The sequence below is a fragment of the Pleurodeles waltl genome, chromosome 6 (assembly GCF_031143425.1).
Source record: "Pleurodeles waltl isolate 20211129_DDA chromosome 6, aPleWal1.hap1.20221129, whole genome shotgun sequence".
Lineage (NCBI taxonomy): Eukaryota > Metazoa > Chordata > Amphibia > Caudata > Salamandridae > Pleurodeles > Pleurodeles waltl.
Genome location: NC_090445.1, coordinates 487522463 through 487545637, shown reverse-complemented (window position 1 = coordinate 487545637; position 23175 = coordinate 487522463). Strand labels below are relative to the sequence as shown.

At 43.2% G+C, this 23175-nt stretch overlaps 1 protein-coding gene across 1 annotated transcript in view; it reads left to right on the top strand.

Annotated features, from left to right (window-relative positions):
• The window catches only part of LAMB3 (laminin subunit beta 3), a 179172-nt gene that overhangs the window by 125908 nt on the left and 30089 nt on the right, over positions 1-23175 (top strand). Inside the window, exons 13-15 of the mRNA XM_069238627.1 lie at positions 1638-1734; positions 17122-17491; positions 22738-22898. Of these exons, the coding sequence (XP_069094728.1) occupies positions 1638-1734; positions 17122-17491; positions 22738-22898 (628 nt within the window). The remainder of the gene's footprint in view (positions 1-1637; positions 1735-17121; positions 17492-22737; positions 22899-23175) is intronic.

Here is a 23175-nt window from a genome sequence, read left to right as displayed (position 1 = left end):
TGTAGTTCTGAAATACATTTTCTTTGGGTCTTCTGTCCTTTGTACTGTGATATTCTAAAATTGGATTGATTAGAAAACCTACGGAAATAAATATGGAAACAAAATGTAACTTATCGGACTAGCTTAATTATTCTCAACAAATAGTGGTTCCATATTTTTATCGCTCTGTTTTAGGCCTGTCTAGAAGAATAATCATCTAGAGCAGTGGTTCCCAACCTTTTGACTCCCGTGGAAACCCACAGAATCACTCCTGAAAGCTGGGGATTTCAAATTTCAAACATTAAAACAGTAAATCACAAAAAAATACACAAACAAGTACACACCAAAGTAATACTCGAATTACTAAAGATATAATTATTTTATATTGAAAAAATATGCAAAAATCGAAAAATTTTAATGGGAAGGTCGGCGCTGCAGCTGAACGACTAACTTTTCAATGTTTGGTTTTATTTAGGAAAACTGAATCCTCAGGTCAGATTCTACATTTCCCAAGAGGTTTCTCTTTTTATTTGTTAGGTGCATACAATCTGAGAAAACGTTTTCACATAAATATGTGGTGGGGAAAGGAAGTGAAATCATAAGGGCCTCTCTCCTCTCCATAACTTCTCTGCCACATGTAATTCATTTGTTTTTTAGCACCTCTCATGCCAGTGTAGGGTGTCTGAGCACTTTATAGGGACTACAATGTGTAGGATTCACATTTCATCCACATGGGAAGGCATTTTCTAAGAGTGATTGGTCTGGAGAAGCAAAAACTCATGATTCAGAACATAACACAGTGGTTAGCTTTGACTTTAATAATAAGAATGTATTTCTACACAAGCAAACCTTTTTTAGCAGCAAACAGAAAATGAAAGACTGGAAATAAAAACATAACTTTCTAATTTGTGCCATGCAGTTTGCATGCAGCTCTTTGATGGCAGTTTATAGTTCACTGTGCTAGATTAAGATTGTAATTTATGAACTGCTCAGTAACAAAAGAATCTATGTAACAAAAGCAGTAACCCACAGTGATATCCACATAAAATAATGTTCTTTGCATGATACACATTCTTTGCAGCAGGCATATTAACCATCTGTGCTACCTTAGATGAGTCAAAACGGCCACTAGACATAACTCACATCTCTCTCCAGCAAGTAAATTAATCACCAGAGTTATCTTGACCTTTTATTTTTGCCAGAACATGGCTTTGCAGTGCTTTTAAAACTGCTGCACAAAGGAAGTAATAAATATAAAAACACACACATCTCTGTCAGAGGCCCCAGCTGGAGAAGAGCCTTCCTGTTGGCCTAGGCCTGTGGACCCTCTGGGAATCTGTCACGGACCCCTGGGGGGCTGCGGACCACAGGTTGGGAACCACTGAGCTAGAGTAATGTGATAATTATGAGGAAACTTACAAGAAGTCAGCATGTTGCATGCAAAAAAGTCATGAAATGGAGAATTTCTCATTCTCATACAGGCCGTGTTTGTGTGTGTAATAGTTGCACCATTGAATGCATGGCACAGTAGTGACCAACGTTCAATCTGTTTGCCTGGCTGCACTAACGGCATGATACAAAACACATCTAGAAATGTTTATTTTACATGTCGTTTTTGTAGGAGTTTTCCTATAATGCACATTCCTCTCTTTGAAAAGGTCACTGGTCAGTGTCTATGCAAGGACGGGTTCGGGGGGAAGCACTGTACAGAGTGTGGAGACCGATTCTATGGGTCAGTGAGGACTGGATGCCGAGGTACGTAAGAATGTATGGTAAATCTGAATTTAATTAATTTAACCATTTTTTGCGGATTATAATTTAGAACATGCTGTTGGAATGCTGCAACAAACTCTCGAGTGATTAGAACCCGGGGCAATTATTAAATAATCAATACATATTCGGTTGGTCATGCAGCAGGTCTTCAAGCTCCTCCCCTAAAAGTGGTCATTGGAAAGGGTTAGGCGGTGCCTATTCAGCAGTTAGTAGGGCTTGCTCTTGAAGTTCTCATGGCCCTTGGTCTCACGAGGCAGACTCGTGGCCACATGTGTTTTCAAAGTATTCAGTAATCTGAGGCAGTCATCTTTGAGGCTGAGATGCGGAGGAAGGCTGTTCCACAGACACGAGCCTTGTATGTGCAGTGTTCTCTCCCCAGAGCTTTCGAAGTCCACTCAATAGATGGCAAACATCATTGGGAGCCACTGACCTTAAGCATCTGGACAGGTGGCACAGAATTACTACATTAATGTAGACAACACTAAGACCATACATGGCGTTTTGTACAATGGCAAGTGATCTGCACTACAATAGTAATACTGCAGTGCATACCAGCAAACACATAACTGAAGTCAGTGGATGATTGGATGAAAAATAGCCCGATAGCTATAATACCATTACCATAAATCTGTAAAACAATAATCATTGGTAAACATTGATTTGCTGGTAAAGATAGGGGATTACCAGAGATTAAATTATTACTGTCAGTAAATTCTGCAGGTTTACTGAGCTGCTTTCCAACAGCATTTAGCTTCTTTTAACCAGAGCCTCATAGATTAGTGGCAGTGATTAAATGGAGTGGAGTGACAAATATTTGTGTCAATCTAATTCCTGGTCATGGATACTTTTCCACTTCATTATCGCCACCTTCTAAATGAAAGCTCATGTGCTCCCTTTAGCATACATATAACTGCCTGTGAATCCATGTCATGTGTGACAACCTTGAGAGGTCATGACTCTTTAGCCAGTACCGCTTTGCCCTCTAGAAATTGTATTTTTTTATACCTTTGTCTGAGTTGCACAGCTTTGCTCTCTAGAAATTGTAGTTTTGTATATCTTTGTCTGAGTTGTGTGTGCCTGTGAACATCTGTTTGGTATTTGCATGAGTGCCCCTATGCATGCTGACGGCAAGGATTCCTGCTTGTATCTAAGTTGTTTATGCTCATGGCTTCACTTAAATGGATGTATTCCTGTGTCCCTGTATGCTTTGTGTCAATGTGTGCATGCCTTATACAAAAACCAAACCAGTTTGACCTTGTCAGTGACAGTTTACATTTGTGAACATCTCTCTGGCCTTACCGCCATGCTTCATAAAGTAAAGTCCTGTTTGCCTACTCCTCTGAAAGCATAATAGACTGAATAAAACAGTAAGCCATCAGAAGCACACACAATATCATGCTATGTTATTTTGTTATGTTATATTATGCAGATTTGTAGAGCACACTATCAAGGTGGAGAATCTCCTGGCGCTGAGTAGATGTGAGGTTAGGCATACTCATGTCCTAGTGGAACTACTCGAAAAGCCAGATGTTCAGCTTCTTGTAGAATTCAAGAAGTGAGGAAGAGGCTCCTATGTGTAGTGGCAGGTTGTTCCACACTTTAGGAGCGATATAGGAGCAGTCTCAACTGCCGGATATTAAAGTTATTTGGGAACCCATTTTTATCCCAAAGCACTGCATTGTCATAGTTATTATTGAATGGCATTAGTGTCTTCTGTATGAATAACCTTATCGAGTTATCAGATTTCTCCAGGGTTGGACAGGTACAGAAAATTGGCCTGGGCACTAAAATAAAAAGTGCCTCCAATTAACAAATGAGTTCGCTAAAAGTGCCCCACATTTGCAAAATGGGGCAGTTTTGGATTTGTAAAGACATGATGTATGCGTGTTTTGCAAATTAATGGGAAATGAATGCATTTGTGCTTGCTCCAGCCACGTTTGTGGTAATATCAGGGAAATCAACAGTAAAAACGGGCTAACAAGTCAATAAATGAGATCCACAAACACCTAAAAAACAGGTCCATACGCTGACCTCTCAGACCAGTGCTTCAGGCACTCCCAGATTGTCATGTCTCATACAATCAAATTCACACTTAGTGTAAACCAAGTTTACCAAGTGTAAACTCTTAGTGTAGGCTGTAGTCCCCTCTACTTCAACAAATCCTGAATTTTACTTTCACGGACTGAATTAATTGGGTAAGAGGCCAGCATTCACTTTCCACCCAACGGCTTTCAATAACACCAGAATGGAGGTGTTTTTCAGATGGTGTGGGTGTTGACAGCCTTTTTGGAAACCATTGTTACAGTAAATGCCTCACATAAATACCATGTAGGCCACCTGAAAGCCATTGCACCTTGAGCCACATTCTAATAAGTGAAAAGACTGTTGCATTTGTAAATTCTGCACATGGCTCACTGCCACTACAATACTCATGAAGGACTGAGGAAAGGCCAAGTACACCGACCTGGCAAATAAATTTAAAATACATAAGCACTGGACCCTAATGGTCGTGCCAGTGAAAGCAGCACTCTGTAATGTCCTGTCAGTGATGTAACTTGTAGGACGTATTTGAGGGACCCACCCAGGTGCTGGAGGGGTGTCCTAAACATGATACCTGTCCTACATGTCTGTTGGTGCGGCCTTGTGTACCATGTGGGTGGCAAGTAATGAATATCGATGCTGGCAGGTGGGGTCAGGGAGACCATCAGCATCATGAGCGCAGATACCACAACCCTTTCATCTCCGCTGTGAGTTGTTTCTAGGCTTGTGGCCCGACTCTACCTGTGCTACTGCTGCGGACTGGCACTCCCGCTCGATCTGAGCTGCCATCCTAACATTGTGACAAGGGTGTGAATTAATTCCCCTGTCCCAGTTAGACAGGCTTCCAATCAGGGGCTAGCACATGTGGGTGCCACTAGCTCAATGTTGGGGACATAGGACTCGTGCCACGTGCGCAATCATTGGCACTGCACCTAAGCAGAGTTCTGTGCTAGCCCCTCCGAACTCCTCTGCTGTGAGCGAGGTCGCACTGGGAGGTGGACCGCGCTCAAGTCCTCCCATGTTTCTCCACATGCAGGGAAGACAATGGTCTGCCCCCTCCCCCATCCTGATTGACGCCTGCAGACTCTACACTGTGCAAGGTGGGTCTCACAACCATCTGCCAGACATCTTAGGCCCCGGTGGAAAGGAGGAAAAGGGAACCAGTTTGAGGGGCCAGCGGCCACATCTGTCCCATGGGAGTGAAAGAGATTCACAACTAACAAACCCTGGCAAGTAACAGAAAGTGCCATCCTAAGCCACACACACCCAAGAGAATCACGACAAGTGCACCTTCCCAGTCCTGGGAACCTGTGACACAGTCCTGACAGGGTGCATCGATTTTATCGATAGATTAATTCCACCACCATGGCTCAGATTCCTGCAACTGAACCATTCATCCTAGAGGGTGCTCCCTCTGCACAAGCTCCCAGATGGAGAGACTGGGTGGAGAGAATGGAATTATTCTTTAAACAGATGGAAGTTTCAGACGAAAGGTAGCGAGCCATGCTTCTCTACCTCAGGAGTAAAGCCATCAATCAGATATCAAAAATTATCAACAAAGCTACCCCAAAGACACACTCATTGCTACTCTTAATGCATATTTTGAGCCAATGGTGAATCAGTAGTATAAATGTTCCACGTTCTGCCTAGCTTGACACCGGGAAGAATCAATTGACTCATTCTACACAGGATTGAAAGAACTAGTGAAAATGTGCGGCTTTGCAGATGAGAAAGACGAGGTATGAGGCCAAATCATTCAGGGTAGCTGAGGTAGCAGAGAAACTGAGAGAACACATTCTGCAAGAATCTGGCAAACTGCTAGCAGACATTCTGTCCATGGACTGCTCTAAGGAACTGTAAAAAGCCCATGCATCCCACATGGAAGCAGCCTTGCAAAGAATGGTAGAGACTGAGCCAAGAAGAATAGAACAGCAGCGGGGTGTCTGCCCATCATCGAGGAGAGTGCCCTGCAATGGGCAATTGTATGCAGGGTGTGGAAAGTTCAACAACTTTGAAAAAGTATGCCACTCTGACAAAAGCCGGGTACCCCGTACAACCATCAACACAATACCAGAAGCACCGGAAAACAATAGTGACATAGATGATGATGAGGCAGTGGAACACACAGTACATTCCATTTTCAGCTAAGATGGGGACTGCAGCTAAGTCACAGAGCCATTTACCACAATGCCAAACACAGGTGGGGAGCACCTGCTCTTAGCCATCGTGGACATGGGTCCATAAACATCATGTTGGCCGAAGCATTCACATCCATGCTGCCAGCTCCACCCCACCAAAAGGCGGTTATCCTAGTATTCACATACAGACAAGCTGCACCACTGCCCATGCTGGGAAAATTCAAAGCACCCATCACCCATAGATTCCAGACTATGGACTCACACATTTATGCTGCTGGGTTGTTGCACCACAGAGGCCTCAGAGTTGTCATCATTGCATTTTGAGTCCATCTAGAAGGGGAGTCCCAAATACTGGCAGAGTTCCTGAAAAAGTTTGCTGGCATCAGATGCCTAAAAGGAAAGACAGTGAAACTATTGCTTTTCACCTGAGACCTCTGGTGGAAAAGGAGCTAGAAAAAGCTGGAAGCCACTGGGATTATGCAGGGGGTGTCAGGTCCTACCACATGGGTATCACCTATTGTGGTGACTCAAAAACTAAAACAACCAGGTGAAGTATGCATTTGTGTAGATATGCAGCTCCCCAATGGTGCAATAAAAAGAGAAAGCCACCTAAACCCCACCATCGATGACTTAATTGGAGAACTGAGTGGAGCTAGCTGGTTCTGAAAGGTGGGCTTACGGTCAGGCTACCACCAGCTCACCTAAGATGAAGAGTAGAGATACATTACATTATTCTCCACTCATGGGCCTTTGATGCTACCGGAGGCTTAACTTCAGAATTTCAAGCGCAGAAAAGATGTTCCAGAACACCATACAGAAACTGCTGAGGGTCTACCAGGTGTGGTTAAAGTTAGTGATGACATTCTTATCTATGCAAAATCAGTGATGGAACACAAACACCCGACCAAGAGGAGTCTTCCAAAGAATACAGGCCTCAGGGCTTACTTTACACCAGAGCAAATTTGAATTCCTCAAGCAGAAAATTATTTTTTTCAGCTACATCTTTTCAGTGGAGGATATGGCACCTGACTCCCGAGAAGGTGATAGACATCAAAGAAGTGCCCCTGCCATTCATGTGTCTGAGGTTCGCAGTTTTTTTTAGGTATGGTGAATTACTGTGGTGATTCATCAAAGATCTGACTACCCTTACTAAGCCACTCTGGGACTTGACCAAGTCTGCAGTCCTCTGGGTGTGGGACAAGGACCGAAAACAATTGTTCCAGGCCACCAAAGATGCACTTTTGTCTGACATCACACTTCTATCACAGAAGAGACACTACCATTGCAGTATATAGAGGCTCCAAAGGCCTCGGGCAGTGCTGATGCAATGACCAGAAGGTGGAGAGTGGGCACATGTAGCATTTGCGAATAGATCCCTAACTCCAGCAAAGCAATGGTGAGAAGGAGGCCATAGCCATACACTGGGAGTGGCTGTATTTCCATTTGTACATGTATGGACATCCTTTTGTGGTTACTACTGGCCACAAATGCCTCATTCTACTTTTCTGAGGGACCACATCAAAACGATCCCCCAAAAATGTAAATGAAAAGCGGATGCTGCAACTACAGGAGTATACTTGCGAAATGGAATATCGATCCGGGACCATCAACCTAGCAGAATATTTTTTGAGCCATCCCCGGGCAGCCACTCCAAAAGATGAAGCAGATAAGACTGAGGAATACGTCCATTATTATGTTGTAGACCACTCCCGCCCTCTACCCATGTCTATGGACACCATATGCCAAGGCACCACACAAGATGAGTGCCTGAAGGTGGCGTTAGAAGCCGTCCAAACTGGTGATGACATTGATTTCATTCCCAGTGGGCTCCATGTACGCATGAGGCCCAGCGCATCTTAGACAGGATGTACCATCTCCTTCATGAGCTGGCTGCAGACCCAAATGGCTGTCTCTTGCGAGGGCCCCAGCTTGTCATTCCTACCAACCTCACCAACCAACTAGTGCAGCATGCCCCTACAGGCCACCAATGGATGGTTAAAACCAAGAGTCGTCTTTGCATGAAAGTGTGGTCCCACTCATGGATGAGCTGGTTGAGACAGTAGTACGTTCATGCCTGTGGTGCCAAGCAGCAGGGCGGTCTCCCCTGTCTGCCTCTGTGATAACCAAATGGGGGCCTCAGAAGCCCTAAGTTTGCACCAGCTTAGATTTTGTGAGCCTCCCGGATGAGAAACACATGTTAGTTCTCATCAATGATTACTCAAAGTATCTAGAAGTGTAGGTCCTTAATTGCCAAGGTGCGCATGAAGTGCTTCCCAAATTGGAGAAAATGATGGCCACTCATGGCCTACTCCAAGAGCTGAGGATAGATAATGACCCACTTTCCAAGGACAGGAAATGACTGCGTACCTGCAATCTATGAATGTCATACACAAGAAAGTCACTCCTCGCTGGCCCCAGGCCAAAGGGGAAATTGAACTCTTCATGAGGACATTGAATAAAGTCATCCGAATCGCAGATGCCAATGAACAGCAAATGGACAATGGCCAATGAACAGCAAATGGAATGGCCCATTTACTACTCCTTACAGGAGTATCGCCATACCCCGCACTCCACAATGGAACAAACACCTGGACATCTCATCATGGGACGAGTGAGCCAAGACAATCTTCCCCACCATCCAGAATGGACCCCTGCTCCTCTTGATGATCCCACCAACAACCAACTGGCTAAGGAGAGCCAGAGAGTCCAATCTGAAAGTCGGAGACATGATACTTGTGAAAGGCTGGTTCCCTGGAAGCAAATTCCAGCTTCCGTTCGAACGTCACCCCTTGGTGATCACCCACAGGAGTGGTACCAGAGTGACCACCTGGTGGGGTGAAGAAGAGGTCACTAGAAACTTTTCTCATTTTAAGTGATTTTATCAGTGAGCTACTCCTGGCGATTACAGAGAAAGACATGAGGGGACCCAGGTGACGAAGACTACACCTCGGTTAGTGCTGATTCCTAACAGGACATGCCATAACTGGTGAGCGGGGACAAAAAAGACACCACCCCTACCACATCTCCAAGGGCTGACAATGAACCCGCCCATCCTGACGTGGTGGAAGTCCGAAGCACACACATCAGTTATGGACTGTGAGGTAATCCTGCTCCCTCCGCTCATTTGAGAGACCATGTAGGTTACTTTCCAATTTATTGTTGTTGCACGTTGCATTTATTTGTTTCATATCAAATTAAAGGAGGATTGTAATGTCCTACCAGTGATGTAACTGGTAGGACGTCTTTGATGGACATACCCATGTCCGGAGGGGGTGTTCAAACATGTTTGTCGTCTCACGAGTCCTTTGCTGCGGTCCTGCAGACCACGTGGGCTTCAAGTAATAAATATCGGCGCAGGCACTGGCGGGCAGGGAGACCACCTGTCCCACCACCGCAGATACCACAACCCTCTCGTGTCAGGTGTGAGTTAGTTCTATGCCCGTCTGCCCGACACTACTGGCATTACTGCTGCGGACTGGCACTCGCATCTCGATGGGAGCTGCCATCCCAACACACGCATTCTCACCGTCTCCTGATGCTAAAGGATCCTCTTACCGCAAGACCCGCTACTTACTCCTTAACCGTTACCTCCAGAAATAACTTTCATTCGTTTTAATGTTCATGTGCTTCATATTGAGGATCGTCTGTATTTTTATTCTTAATAATTCATTAATGGCCTATTAGATTGTATTTTCCCCTTTGCCTTGTTAAGTGTAAACTAGCCCGACATAACCCCCGGAATTAATTTTTACCTTGAATTTCGTTGTTGGTCTTTTTGCTGCATCTTTGCTTTATGATTGAGCCTCGTCCGCTCTGCTTACAATTACAAAGATGAATACATAAATGAAGTCCTTCAGCCATGGGATAATCAGATCTCCAACGGAAACTCACATTTAAGAAACAAGTTCACGTCTACAACAAATTCAACTTTATTCTGGATAATTCAGTGGAAGTTTCTTGAATTTACACACATGTAACGTTTGAAGAAGGCTTAGGGCTAAGGACATGCACGGATTTGAGTGCCGTGAGTTCGGGAGCTTGAACTGTGCAGACCGGAAGGGGGAGCTGCAGCACAGAAGACCGACAGAACTTTAGGAACACATTGCCATTAGTGGTGTGAATAAGGATACACCTGCAAGGAATGAGCCCTAAATCCGCCGAGCGAGCTCAAAGTCATTAAGGTAGTTACGTAACTGGCCAGTTTGCCTTTGGCTGACATGCCGGTTCTAAATATAACACAAATGTTAGTATTTTAAATCATAATATAAAGCAAAAACCTGCCTAGAAGCAATTTCGTACGCAGAACAAAACCATTAGTAATCAGTAGCTAACTCATATTCAGGAAAAACTGGAATGATGTGACAATGAATTACCAAGTAAAGCAGAAGGTTGACTAGATTAGCAGGATAAACATAGCATGCAGGTCATTGTGTTGTTTTGTGGCTAGCTTACCATTTGACCACTCATACTTTTTGATTCAAATGCTATAGGAAATACTGAGTTTGCTAAAAAGAAAAAAAGTGGTAAATACCGTTTGCACCATTACTAGCTCACTATATCCTGTGACACTTAAGGCTGCCGTGTCTGTGACGAAGTAACCCGTCTGCCAAACTCAAAATCAGGCCATATGCCCTTTAGGAGATCCGATCAAACCATCATTCATCAAGAGTCAAAGATATTGTCTTGCATAAAAGTGCAGTAAAACTATTTTACTTACACAGTGATTTCTACTTCTCGTGTAATATATTTTTGTGCATAGCATATGCTCTGTTACAATAAACAGAGAACAATAAGCAATAAGCATAAATCAAGTTACATTGACATCCTGTGGTATTAGTTATGTGCCCCAATCTATGTATCTCCAGAGCATGCCTAGTAACGAACACTGCTAGGCCAACATACACCAATGCATACACACCAACTGACATACATCTACACCATGCGGATCAACAAATGCTGCACAGACCAACTTATATACAGGTGCTCAGGCCCACAGACGAGCGTGTGATGGCTCAAACCAACAGAGACAACATGCGTACAAACCCAGATACAACCTCATATAACACATATAGAAGCAAATAGCAAGCAATCCAGCAGACACAAGCAGGTGGACAAACTGTCAAATGGTTTCACAGATGTATGTTAAATTGGTGTTGAAGAGATTCAAGCTCCGTGTTCACCTAATATTTAGCTCTACGCAGGATGTGATATTTGAGATAGAGAAAGTAGTTGATTGGTAAGGCCCAGTCACACCTTGGTCTCACCTTGGAGAAGGCGTTTACACGGGGGCGATGATACACCTCAGTTTCCATGCCCATTCAGTCTTTTCTTCTTAGTAACAATCACCAGTATGTAGCAATAGTCATGCCCATTCCATTGCTGGGTTCTTTGGTATAACTGTATATATGCAGCACTACCTCCTTCAGGTATGACACATACCTTGTTACTAGATCTCATTCTGCTATAATGTTATTGGTGTTTATATAGCTCACTGCACAACATGCATCCAGTCCTGGGCTAACGCTTTGCAAATCGTTGTCAAAGGTATTAGCTGAACTAGGTCAAATGAAGCAAGCTAAGCCTACAACCCTCCGAACTGATGGTTTAAATGAAAACCAAGACCTAGAAGCATGGTGTGGAATGAATAGGTTGCAAACTGGAAACTCGAGTTCCGCACTGCAGTTAGAATCGATAAACTGGGCCAAATGTAATTGTGTACAGTAAACAATTACTTTTGTATTTACAAGTTAACTTAATTTTTTTTTCTTTCTTCAAAACGTGTTTCCCATTGGCCTACAATTCTTTAACGTGCTAACTGCAATATAAATGTTTAAATGTTATTTTTGTCTACCTATGTTTCAACAGAGACTTGAAGGGTCCCTAGTAATAGATCTACTTTGGGCTACTAAGAGATGATGAATGTAGAGATAAGTGACTTGTTACGTCAAATCCATGGATCGAGGCAGTATCACGTTTCCTTTATATATGTGTTTTTATTCAAATTGTTTTTCTATTTTTGCAATGCCAACAATGGAAACTGCAGATGCAAATTTAAAATGCACAGGGGCTAAAACAATTTCCTGGCACATCACACTTGAGTTGACCTCCCATTCAGCCAATTAATTGCAAAGCCTGGACTTCCAGAGTTGCTTACTTTTCATGGTCTGGCCTGACAGCACAGCTTTCGCCAGACAATTATGTGAGAACTCCCAGGGGAGGGGCTTTGGCTCTACCCTCATGTTGGAAGCAGTGAGTACATTTTTTAATTGGGCGAAGTTGTGTGGTTCCACAAAAAAATTGCTTACTATCCTCAGGGGCATACACATGCCATTGTAATGCTATTAAAGTGTCTTAGATAACTAGATAATGTATGGCATTTTTCTCTGGCAGCAGCACAGAGGGGAGAAGTCAGTCATTAACATACATGAATTTATAGGACTGGCTTGATAGTGCATTCATAAACTTGACCTATCAGCATTGCCAATGCGTGTTTTTTCTGTCTCCAAAAACACTTGGCATATACATGCTGTAAGTACCAGTCATTAAGTGAAACTAAAACTGCGTCAATATTTTGCATATGAAAGTATACCTTGCAGAGTGCAGTTTGAAGGATGGGGGTTTTTCTTAAATTATTTCTCTGCCAAGGGTAAATCTCTAATATAAAGTTTCATCCAAAAGGACAGCGAACATCGATGTAACCGGTTTGATGAATGGCCGGTAAATGAATCACTGGAACAGAAAGGGACAATGTGCAGATACTGCCTTCTGCATTTAATGAAGTGGTTGTAAAGTGATATAAATTGTGTGCAATTGTCTCATTAGGCTGTAAAGCAGCAATACTGTTCACAATTCACGTACTAGTACCACAACTGAACTGTCTCATGGCACATAAAGTAGGTTATCTCAATGGCACCGATTTAGCAAACGTGTAAGATACATCGTTCAAAGTGCTTACAGGGTAAAGGAGGGTAGTGGATGATGCCAGCATTAAATGAACACAAACCGACACACTGATAGTCTAAACTAGAATGTGCACTCTAATGCATCCTGGGTCATCAAGAGATGTGTGTGTTAAATACTTTCAGGAGCAGACTTTTGGGGGTTTCAGAAAACCGTGTTCAAGCCTGAAGTAGAATGAATGAATATGACTGGGGTCCTGGCAGTTAAACCTTGAAGATGAAAAGATTTTCCTTAATAAAATTTGCATGTGGTTGACTGGAAGTTGAGCAAGTTTAGAGAATCCGCCCCTAGGGATTTAGCAGCCATTTGAGGAATATTTTTGATTGGGTGATTGGCACTTTCCTATCTCAGGGCTTGGTGCTTGGATGATGCTGACCATTATTTAAGACCGAATGCTCTATTTTCCCAGTAGTCACCAGAAAGCACATAGTGCAGGAATGATGTGCTGAGATTGATGCATGCTCAAGAGAAGTCTGGTGGTTTGTTTAGAGTCCTGTGTAACGTTTATGATGTTTTGATTGATAAACTGATGTAGAAAGCACTGCAATATTCCAGTATATAAGTTAGCACCATGATGACAGGTGAAAGGACTGGGAAATGTTCAGCAGGGTAGGGCATTCCCAAGTAGACGTACATGGGGAAACATTTTTTAAAGATTTCTGACTTGAGAGACGAAAAATAAGTTTGAATTGACATCATGGTTTCACACTTTGTCCATTGACTAATGTTAATTCCCCTGCAATGTCCACCAATTAAGTGGGAAGTTGGTAGCAGGCAGGCCTACACTCAGATAATCTGTCTTAGAAACATTGTGGCAGAGTACGTTTTGTTTCATCCAGTCTTGCATCTCTCCTGGCCGGAATCAATTAGTCACCATAGAGTTCACATGGAATCCAGCACAGTACATTTCAGTTGTCTGATTCAAGGGAAAGAAAGCAAACTACCAAAGAAGAGTACATCTATCTGGGTGTAGGTAGCCATGTGGTGCAAGAGCAGAAAATGGCTGATGTGATCATGATTCATGTGCTGCTTAGAACTTGGGTTCTCCACAATATGTAACAAAAAGACGGCAAGTAGTACAAAATGCTGCTGCACGTTTACTACTAAAATTCCCTAAGCACCAATCAGTCTTAAGCACGTTGGTCTCACGTCACTGGATATCAGTTGAACAGAGAATACAATTTAAGGCCCTCTGTATAGCTCATTGGATATATCACAAGAGAGGCTCCCAACTGCTTAAGTCCCCACTAAAGCCAAAGAGCCCCAGCAGGGTGTTAAGGTCTGTGATGGCAATGGAACTTTCAATGCGTAGAATTCACAAAGCAATGGCGAGTGTCAGGTCCTTTTCCTGTCTTGCTCCGTTGCTCCAAAGTTATGAAACTCTCTCCCAGTTAGGATTCGGAATATCCAAGAAGAAGTCAGTTTCAGGAGACAGCTAAAAGCATGGCTGTTTGTAAAATAGACTACCTGGATTTAACCATATAGATGGTTCAACTGAGTAATTGCTACTATTTAGGCTGTTTCAGCGCTGGGAAGCCCTCCGGTAGCCATGCGCTGTATAAATCACATAGAACAGAATAGAAGAGGATAGAATGGAATAGAAGCACTAATATCCATTGATGATCTTTATCTGTAGATGGTACTGGTTCCTCCCTACTGTTCATTAGCGCAGTCTGTTGCCCTTCATTGAGTGGAAGTCAGAGTGGGGATCACTGAGTATGTCGTGAGATAAGGGTTGGTAGTTATTTGTCCAGTGACCCACCTTGCTAGAGCCTGAGCAAACCAAGAGAGGCCAGAAATTGGGCAGAAATTAGTTTGGTCGGTCTTTTTAATGAGGGTTGCGAATGTGATAATGGAAAGTGTCAGTTTTCCCAGTAGAGATGCATTGGTGAAAAGAGTGGTGATATCTATGTCATGCACTCAAGCTTCATGGCAAAATTGATTTCTGATCTGGGTATTGTCTGCGACCTTGTTGGATCTGGGATGTGGTTTTCTATGCATGATGCCATTAGCGCTGTCAAAGTGATCTTGTAATAATTGCTCTGCGGGTGGAGGTAAGGTTGTCTGTTGTACGACAAACCAAACAATTCAACTGAAAGGGTCAATTTTTGTCTGTAATTAAATATGTCTTACTCCTGGATATTCTTGAATAAGCATTGGCTGAGACTCAACTATTTATCGAAAATGCTTTTCAAATTAAGGCTCCATATCCTGGTGTAATCCACCTTAGTTGGTGAAAGGAGAAGGCATGCATAAGGTTAAGCTCTTTGGAACTTGTTACCCCCAATACCTGATGAGAGCATCCTCTGGTTTAGGAAAAAAGCTAAAATGTACTTTTTCGGAGTGGGGCCTGCTGACCTCTAAATCTGCACTAAAAATCCATCATCATATATTTGGTCCTGCTCACCCAGTAGGCACACATAAGTCTATCATATGCCTAAAACTCACTTTCTGCCACCAGACGCAAATTCAAGGAATTCTCAACTTCCTGCTAACTACAAAGTTGTACATTCTTTTATGGTGATTGAGAGGCATGGCCCCCACAGCATCTTGATCAACTGATTTGGCTTAAGGACCATATTATGATCTTTTGGACCTCTCTGGTCCTATCTTGTGTTATGTGCTTAAAGATGGCTTCTACGTCGTATGCAACATGTCTGAACAACCACTGAAATAAAACACATTAATAAATACTCATGGAAAAAGTTTTGTGAACCAGACTCCAAGTGGTGACATCCTGCGTAGAGTACTTTCACATTTACTCATTTACATAGGCTTGCTTCTCTAATAGGCCTTATCCAGGACATAAATGGCTAATACCCTTCAATACATTTCACTATAAGCTACTGCTGTGCCTGGCTACTCGACTTAATGATCTACTATTTTTTTTATTTAACATACAATAAGTTGAAGTTTTTTATATTGAATATTATTGTTTTTTCCCAAAAATGTGAAATGAGATTGATGCAAGAATGTCTCTACCTCCTTAGCTTCACAGCTCCTCTGATATAAGGCTGTCTAACTATTTGATTCCTTAACATCCTAGTATCTCATTTTGCTTCCCTATGTCTATGAAGCTCCACTGCTCTCTGCTGACACCATTACTTTTAAGGTTGTGAACAAAATGTCTTCTCATAGCCATATGGTCTGTGGGTAGGACCAAGCAGAAAACAGCCTTTTGGCTCTCTAATCCAGAAGGAGGCTCGGCAGGTGCTGTGCCTAGCTATGGCTGTCAACAATATTTCAAGCCTATTGAAAAGGGAGTAGGATCAAGGACTTATCCTATTAACTCCTGCCATTTTCATGTGGGATGGACTGCTTGAGAATAATGACTAGTACTTCTAGGTTATGGGCTACAGGGTGGTATAGGAAAATGGTCTTCAAAATATTGTTTTCAATTCTCATTTATGGTTAGTAAATACAACTATAATATGTTCAATCGAATTTTTATATCCATTAATCTCTTACTTAGATTGTAGCATGAGTGTATGCATTCTCTATGTTCAGCTTCCCAACTTTATAATTCTGTAGCACCCCATTCTTTTTTTATATATATCTGCTACCTCTCATGGCTCTCTCATCTGTACAACTAAGCAGATCTGCAGCCACACAGCTCCTGTAATTACCATATTCATTCGTACCTTGAACTTAGTTCCCCATCTTTCTAGTTCACTAGCTCTGGTGATCCCCTATGCCATGGCTTCCTCATGCTTCATGGCATTAAAACTCCACTGCTTATTTTCCTCTCCAGCGCTACAGATCCCATGTCACATTGCCCTTTGCACTAGCTCTACAATTTATAATTTGTGCATCTGTTGAACTCTTGATTCATCACATCCTCAACTTCTTCTGTCTCTGACTAACCAGCTCTTCAAAACCCATTGTTGCCTATCATCAAATCGCCAACTTAGAACTATCACAGGATGTCAGCTTTCGATAACCCTCACTCCAGCTCTACCAGTCACCATCTTCACATCTGCCCAGTTGTCCTTCTTGAAAGAATCCAACTCCTCATCCACCTACTCCCTGGCCCTGTCAGCCTCCCTTCAACCCAAGCTTCTTTCCCCAAGCATTAGCCTTCTACAAACATACTCCTCTAACCCTCATTGAAAAATTGTTAGTTCATGGTAGTATGGAACACTGATGCCAGAGAATGTTTGTTTGAATTTTACTGATGACATTCCTAGGCTTTCACTTTCTAACTGTTTGCACTTTCTCTCTCCATGAACAGCCTGCACCTGCAACTTCATTGGCACAATTGATGGGGGGTGTGATAAAACCACTGGAAGATGCATTTGCCGCCCTGGCTTTGCTGGCTCCCGTTGTGATGAGTGCCAACGCGGTTACTGCGACAAGTACCCAAGTTGTGAGGCCTGTCACCCATGCTTTCATTTTTATGACCGCGATATCCAAGGCTTTGGGGTGCAGCAATCTATTTTGCGGAATGCCAGCCAAAAGCTGGATGGGATGGCAGATGTCAGCTTGGGTCCAAAGATTCTGCAGGCAGAGGCGAGTCTTCAATCCATTCAAAGTATCCTCAGCAACCCCTTGTTATCGGACAAAGAACTGATGCAAGTGAAGAACACATTTTCCACAATGAGGTATGGTGCACTTGGTGCTCAACTTGAAAATATTCCATTCCTTTCCCAGTGTGAGTTCAGCTGTGCACACGCTCCCCACATTATGAACCCTGCAGTGTCATCTGATAGGCAAAGCAAGTTATGGATGAGGTAATGTAGGGCCTAATACATGAAAATGTTTTCTGGTTGCAAAGTCTGGGATTCTCAACATCACAGGCTTTGTGACCACAAAACAGTGGGAGAAGTGTATTAAAGTGCACGTCAGAAATGATTTACAATTCTCAAAGTGCCTTTTGTGACCCATATCAATGCGTAATGGGTACAATGTCATTCCCTGGACTTCGAGTAGGTATGCAATGAATCAGTGGTTTGCTTCCACAATGGCAGTCACAAACTGCTGTTATGTTACTGAGACCCAAAAAGGAATGGTAACAGATTTCAAAGTAGCAGAACTTCCACCTTGTGAATGTTGGCTACTAGCATTGGGGAACTACACCGTTGCCCCAGTGGACTGCTGCATGCTCTCCCCAGTTCAATTCCATAATTCCAATTCTTGTTTTTGAAAGCAGCCCCAGTGCCTTTAATGGAGAAGTGATGCTTTAAAGTAAAATATTGACATTCATTGAATGCAAATTCAAATATTGACGTCTTCTGTCGCAGATCTGTACCTCGGCATTCACAGCCTTTCGTAGAGTTTTGCAGAAACGTTCTTGCCACTTGCATGCTAAGGAGATTGTGTGACCTTCTGTGAATGGGCATTTTCTTGTGCAACTGATTAGTACATCGGTCACACGCAAAGCGAAGATCGGGTCACAAACCCATGTGTCAAGCACCGACTGGATCAAACCAGATCTTAGTGCATCAGGCATGTAGTGGGCTAAGGGGTGACTGCTGCGATCTGTGTAAAATTCATTTACCTCATGTATAAAGCCTTGTGTCTCATTCAGTAAGCTCCTGAGTAGGATTAATGGAATACTTTCAAGATAGACTTTAGCATTTACAGGGTGAAAACCTCCCACCTCCTGACAAGGCCCTGTGTCACTCGTTGCATGTTTGGCAAAAATCCAGAATCGGTTTGAAGTTTACATCTGTATTAGGAAAACTGGGTGTTTGGCGTGTAGAGGAGAGTGGTGGGGAGTAGAATGGCATTGAGTGGAGTTGCGTAGAGTAGAGTGACATAGACTGGAATGGCATAGAGTGGGTGGCATAGGGTGGCATAGAGTGTCCAGGAGTGGAATGCCATAGATGGAATGTCAGAGAGTGAAGTGTCATAGAGAAGAGTAGACTATCGTAGATTAGAGTGGAGTGGTGTAGAGTACAGTGGCACAGAGTGGAGGGGCATAGAATGGAGCGCCATTGAGTGGAGTGGCGTAGAGTGAAGGGGTATAGAGTGGTGTTGTATAGAGTGGAGTACAATGTCATCGAGTGGAGGGGCATAGAGTGGCATAGAGTGTTTTGGAGTGGTAGAGAGTAAGTGGAGTGGCGTAGAGTGTTTTGGAGTGGCATAGAGTGGAGTGACTTAGAGTGGAGTAATGGGGCACAGAGTGGAGTAATGGGGCATACAGTGTTGTGCCACAGAGTGGAGTAGAGTGTTGTAGAGTGGAGTCACTTAGAGTGGAGTGGTGAAGGGTGAAGAGTGTCACAGAGTGGTGTAGAGTCTAGTGGTGTGGAGTGGCAAGAGTGGATTGGCATTGAGTGGTGTTGGGTGCTGTAGAGTGGCATTGCATAGAGCAGAGTGTCATGGAGGGCCGCAAAGTGTCATGGAGCAGAGTAGAGTAGTGTAGAGTAGAGTGTCATAGAATGGGGTGGAGTAGTGTAGAGCAGAGTGGAGTAGAGTGGCATAAAGTGAATTAGAATGAAAGGGCATTTAGTGAAGAGGCACAGAATGGAGTGAAGTAGAGTGTAGTGTAGTAGACTGCAGTGGCTTAGAGTGGTGTAGAGTGGGATAGAGTGGAGCAGGTTGGAGTAGAGGGGACTAGAGTGGCGTGGTGAGGACTTGAGGGTTGTAGAATGGAGTGAAGTGTCATAAAGCGGAGTAGTGTGGATTGCCATAGAGTAGACTGTGGTTGACTGAAGTAGACTGTTGTACAGTGGAGGGTTGTAGAGTGGAGTAGAGTGGCCTAGAATGAAGTAGCGTAGAGTGAAGTAGATTGTCATAGAGTGGAATCGAGTAGAGTGTCATAGACTGGAACATTATGGAGTAGAGTGACATAGAGAGGAGTGGAGTGGAGTAGAGTGATGTAGAGTGGAGGAGCGAGGGGTGTTGTGGAGAAGAGAGTAGTACAGTGGTATAAAGTGGAGTGGCACAGAGTGGAGTGACATAGAATGGCATAGCATAAAGTGGAATAAAGTGAAGTGGAATGCCATACAGTAGAGTGCAGTGGAGTGCAGTAAAGTGTCAGAGTTGAGTGGCATAGCATGAAGTGATGGAGAGTGAAGCAAAGTGGTGTAGAGTGTTGTAGACTGTCCTAGAGTGGAGTGTCATAGAGTGGAGTGTCGTACAGAAAAGTGTTATAGATTTAAGTAGAGTGGAATGGAGTAGAGTGTCATACACTGTCATGGAGTTGAGTGTTGTAGAGTGAAGTGTCAAAGAGTAGAGTAAAGTGGCCTAGAGTGAAGTGGCTTAGAGTGGAGTAGAGTGGCTTAGAGGTAAGTGGCATAGATTGGTGTAGAGTGTCACAGGTTGTTGTGAAGTGGAACTGTATGGTATGGAGTGGAGTGGAATGGCGTAGAGTGGAGTAGCATGGAGTGGTGTGGCATGGGGTAGCATAGAGGGGAATGTCGTGGAGTGGCATAGAGTGGAGTAGAGTAGAATGGTGTACAGTATTGTGGCATGGAGTACAGTGGAGTAGAGTGTCATAGAATGGGCTAAAATGTTGTATAATGGCATGGAGTGTCATATCGTTGAGTGTTGTGGTGTATAGTGTCATGGCATAGAGTGGAGGGGCATAGAGGGTAGTAGAGTGTCAAATAGTATTGTAGAGTGTAATATAGAGGAATGACATGGAGTGGAAGGGCGTAGAGTGATGTAGCTTAGAGCTGAGTAAAGTGTCATAGAGTAGAAAAGAGTGGAATGCCATAGAATGGAGTAGTGTAGCATAGAGTGGAGTAAAGTGTCAGAGCTGAGTGGGGTGGCATGGAGTGACAGGGCATGGAATGGTGTATAGTGGTGTAGAGTGGAGTGTCTTGGGGTGTCATAGAGTGGAGTGGTCTGGAATGTCTAAGAGTGGAGTAGAGTAGAATGATGTAGAGTATGGTAGCATGGAATACAGTGGAGTAACGTGTCATAGAGGGAGGTAGAGTGTCATAGAATAGAGTGGAGTGTTGTGTTGTAGAGTGTTGTGAAATAGAGTTTCATTGCATAGAGGAGAGGGGCATAGAGTGGAGTGGAATGTCATAGAGTGAAGTGGCATGGAGTGGAGAAGAGTGGCATAGATTGTAGTAGAGTGTCATAGAGAGGAGTGACATGGAGTGGAAGGGCATAGAGTGACATACCATAGAGTGGAATAAAGTGTCATAGAGTCGAGTAGAGTGGAGTAGCATAGCATAGAGTGGAATAAAGTGTCAGAGTGGAGTGGCATAGCGTGTAGTGGCAGGGCATGAAATGGAGTACAGTGGCGTAGAGTGGAGTGTCATTGAGTGTTGTAGAGTGGAGTTTCATCTAGAGAAGTGGTGTGGAGTGGCGTAGAATGATGTAGCGTGGCATGGAGTATAGTGGCATAGAGTAGAGGGGAGTGGCGTAGAGTGAAGTGGAATGATGTAGAGTGGAGATGCGTAGAGGGGAGTAGAGTGCTTTAGTGTTTCATGGAGTGGAGTGTTGTAGAGTGGACTGGCATAGAGTGAAGTAGTGTGGAGTTGCATAGAGTGGAGTTTGTGTGGTGTGGTTGTGTACTACCATTACAGACAACACATTTTCAATTGAATTATTTATTGCATTTGCACAGACATATGGTTTTCTGATAAAACTATTGAGTGCACAAATGGTAATGTGTGGTAATGGCTTCACCAAGCGTATTGATTTGTTTTGATCATGTTACTATATTTATTTTCACCACCCTTTAGAATTACAAAAAAAGTGCTTCATTTTTGCTTTCCTAGATCTCATATATTCTGAAATATTTGCAGAGTTCATTTGTAGAACTTTACATTTTGCTGTGTGCTAGAAAAAATAAATCCTTCAGCCCCTATTCTCTTTTGGGTACTCTGCAGGATGGTCACACAAATCCTCTCACTTTGAAATCAGTGAAAAAAAAGTAAAAACCAAGCTCCCTCAAAGGACAGAGCCTGACATTTGAATTCTGTTTTTGAAAGCACAGCAAATGGGACAAGATAAGAGTAAGATTTAAAGGCATGTTTACAGAGCGTGAGCTGTGGAAGAATACAGTAAATAGTGCAGTAAATAGGGTATGATCCATGGAGGGACAAACTTAAGCCAGACAGCCTAAAATAAATAAAGCCAGCAAATAGAAAGCAAGCAAATGGAAGTTACAAAACACAAAGCAAGTGGTAAGCAATGGGTGGACTGCATTCCCAGGAAGGTTTTCAGAATGTCACCAAGATGCTGTTAAAAAACCATAGAACTGTGCTGTCTGGCAGACTTCAAATTAAAAAGTGGCCGGAATGAGGTGGAAACCTGCGGAAGTCACTGTGCAAGTCACTGTCATCGTACAAACACCTATTTACCCAGTTACCAACATTGCAATGACCTATATTGGTGTGCCAATACTGTACATGGTAATTATCATACCCCTCAGAATCCATAATTACCAGTGTGGTTTTACTGCATCATGGTAGACGTGGGGCAGCCGACCTTCAGATGATGACCAAAGGCTAACAAGCTATCCTATGCCTCATACAAATGCTATCACTGATATCTATATGTAGGAAGGTCTATAGTGGGAGCACATAAACTTTCCTTGGTGAACAGCAGTGCAGAAATAGCACTTGAAACAACTACCAAATATTGAATTTTTGCAGTCGTTGGTTAGTATAAGTATTATTTTTGTTCTAATCACTTAGTGAATTTATCATTTTTGCAAGGCTCAATTAGGATGAATCCCTTGGCAGACTTGATCTAGCAGTGGCATGTAGAGTGGTCTCCTGTACAGTCAGGGCACATGCTTCTTAAACACTCATCACTCAGACTGGTTGTGGATAATGATCCTGCTCACACTAGTTTTCTTTGACGACAGTCTCTAATACCGTAAATGTACACCTATGAATGCCTGCTAAATAACTACTCGAATATGTCTATATTTTTATACTAGAGTTGCTGCTCAAAAGGTAAACCCTGATTTACCACACATGGATGATGCATCCACTCTGTCGTCTGATGTGAAAACGATTAACAGCCTCCTTCTCACTGTGAACGCTGAGTATCTGAGCAAGAAGATGCAGTATGATAGCACCGGCAATGGTGGCACTTCAGGTACAGTCTGTCTTCTCATCTAATTTTGTCCCTTACAGAGTCACTTTCTATCTGGCACCTTTTGGGGACCGGCCAATATTGTGTGCAGGTTTGATTTGCTTCATTGATCAATAAGTGGCAGATCAACTTATCTCAGAGCAACACAAAAGGATGATGGATGGTGTGCTGAAACTTTTCAAACACTCGCCCCAGTCACAGATCTGGGTTTAATCCATTGTTCTTTTGCTGTTTTGCAGTTTGGACCCAGCTATATGCAAATTAGTCTTGACCCTGTTCC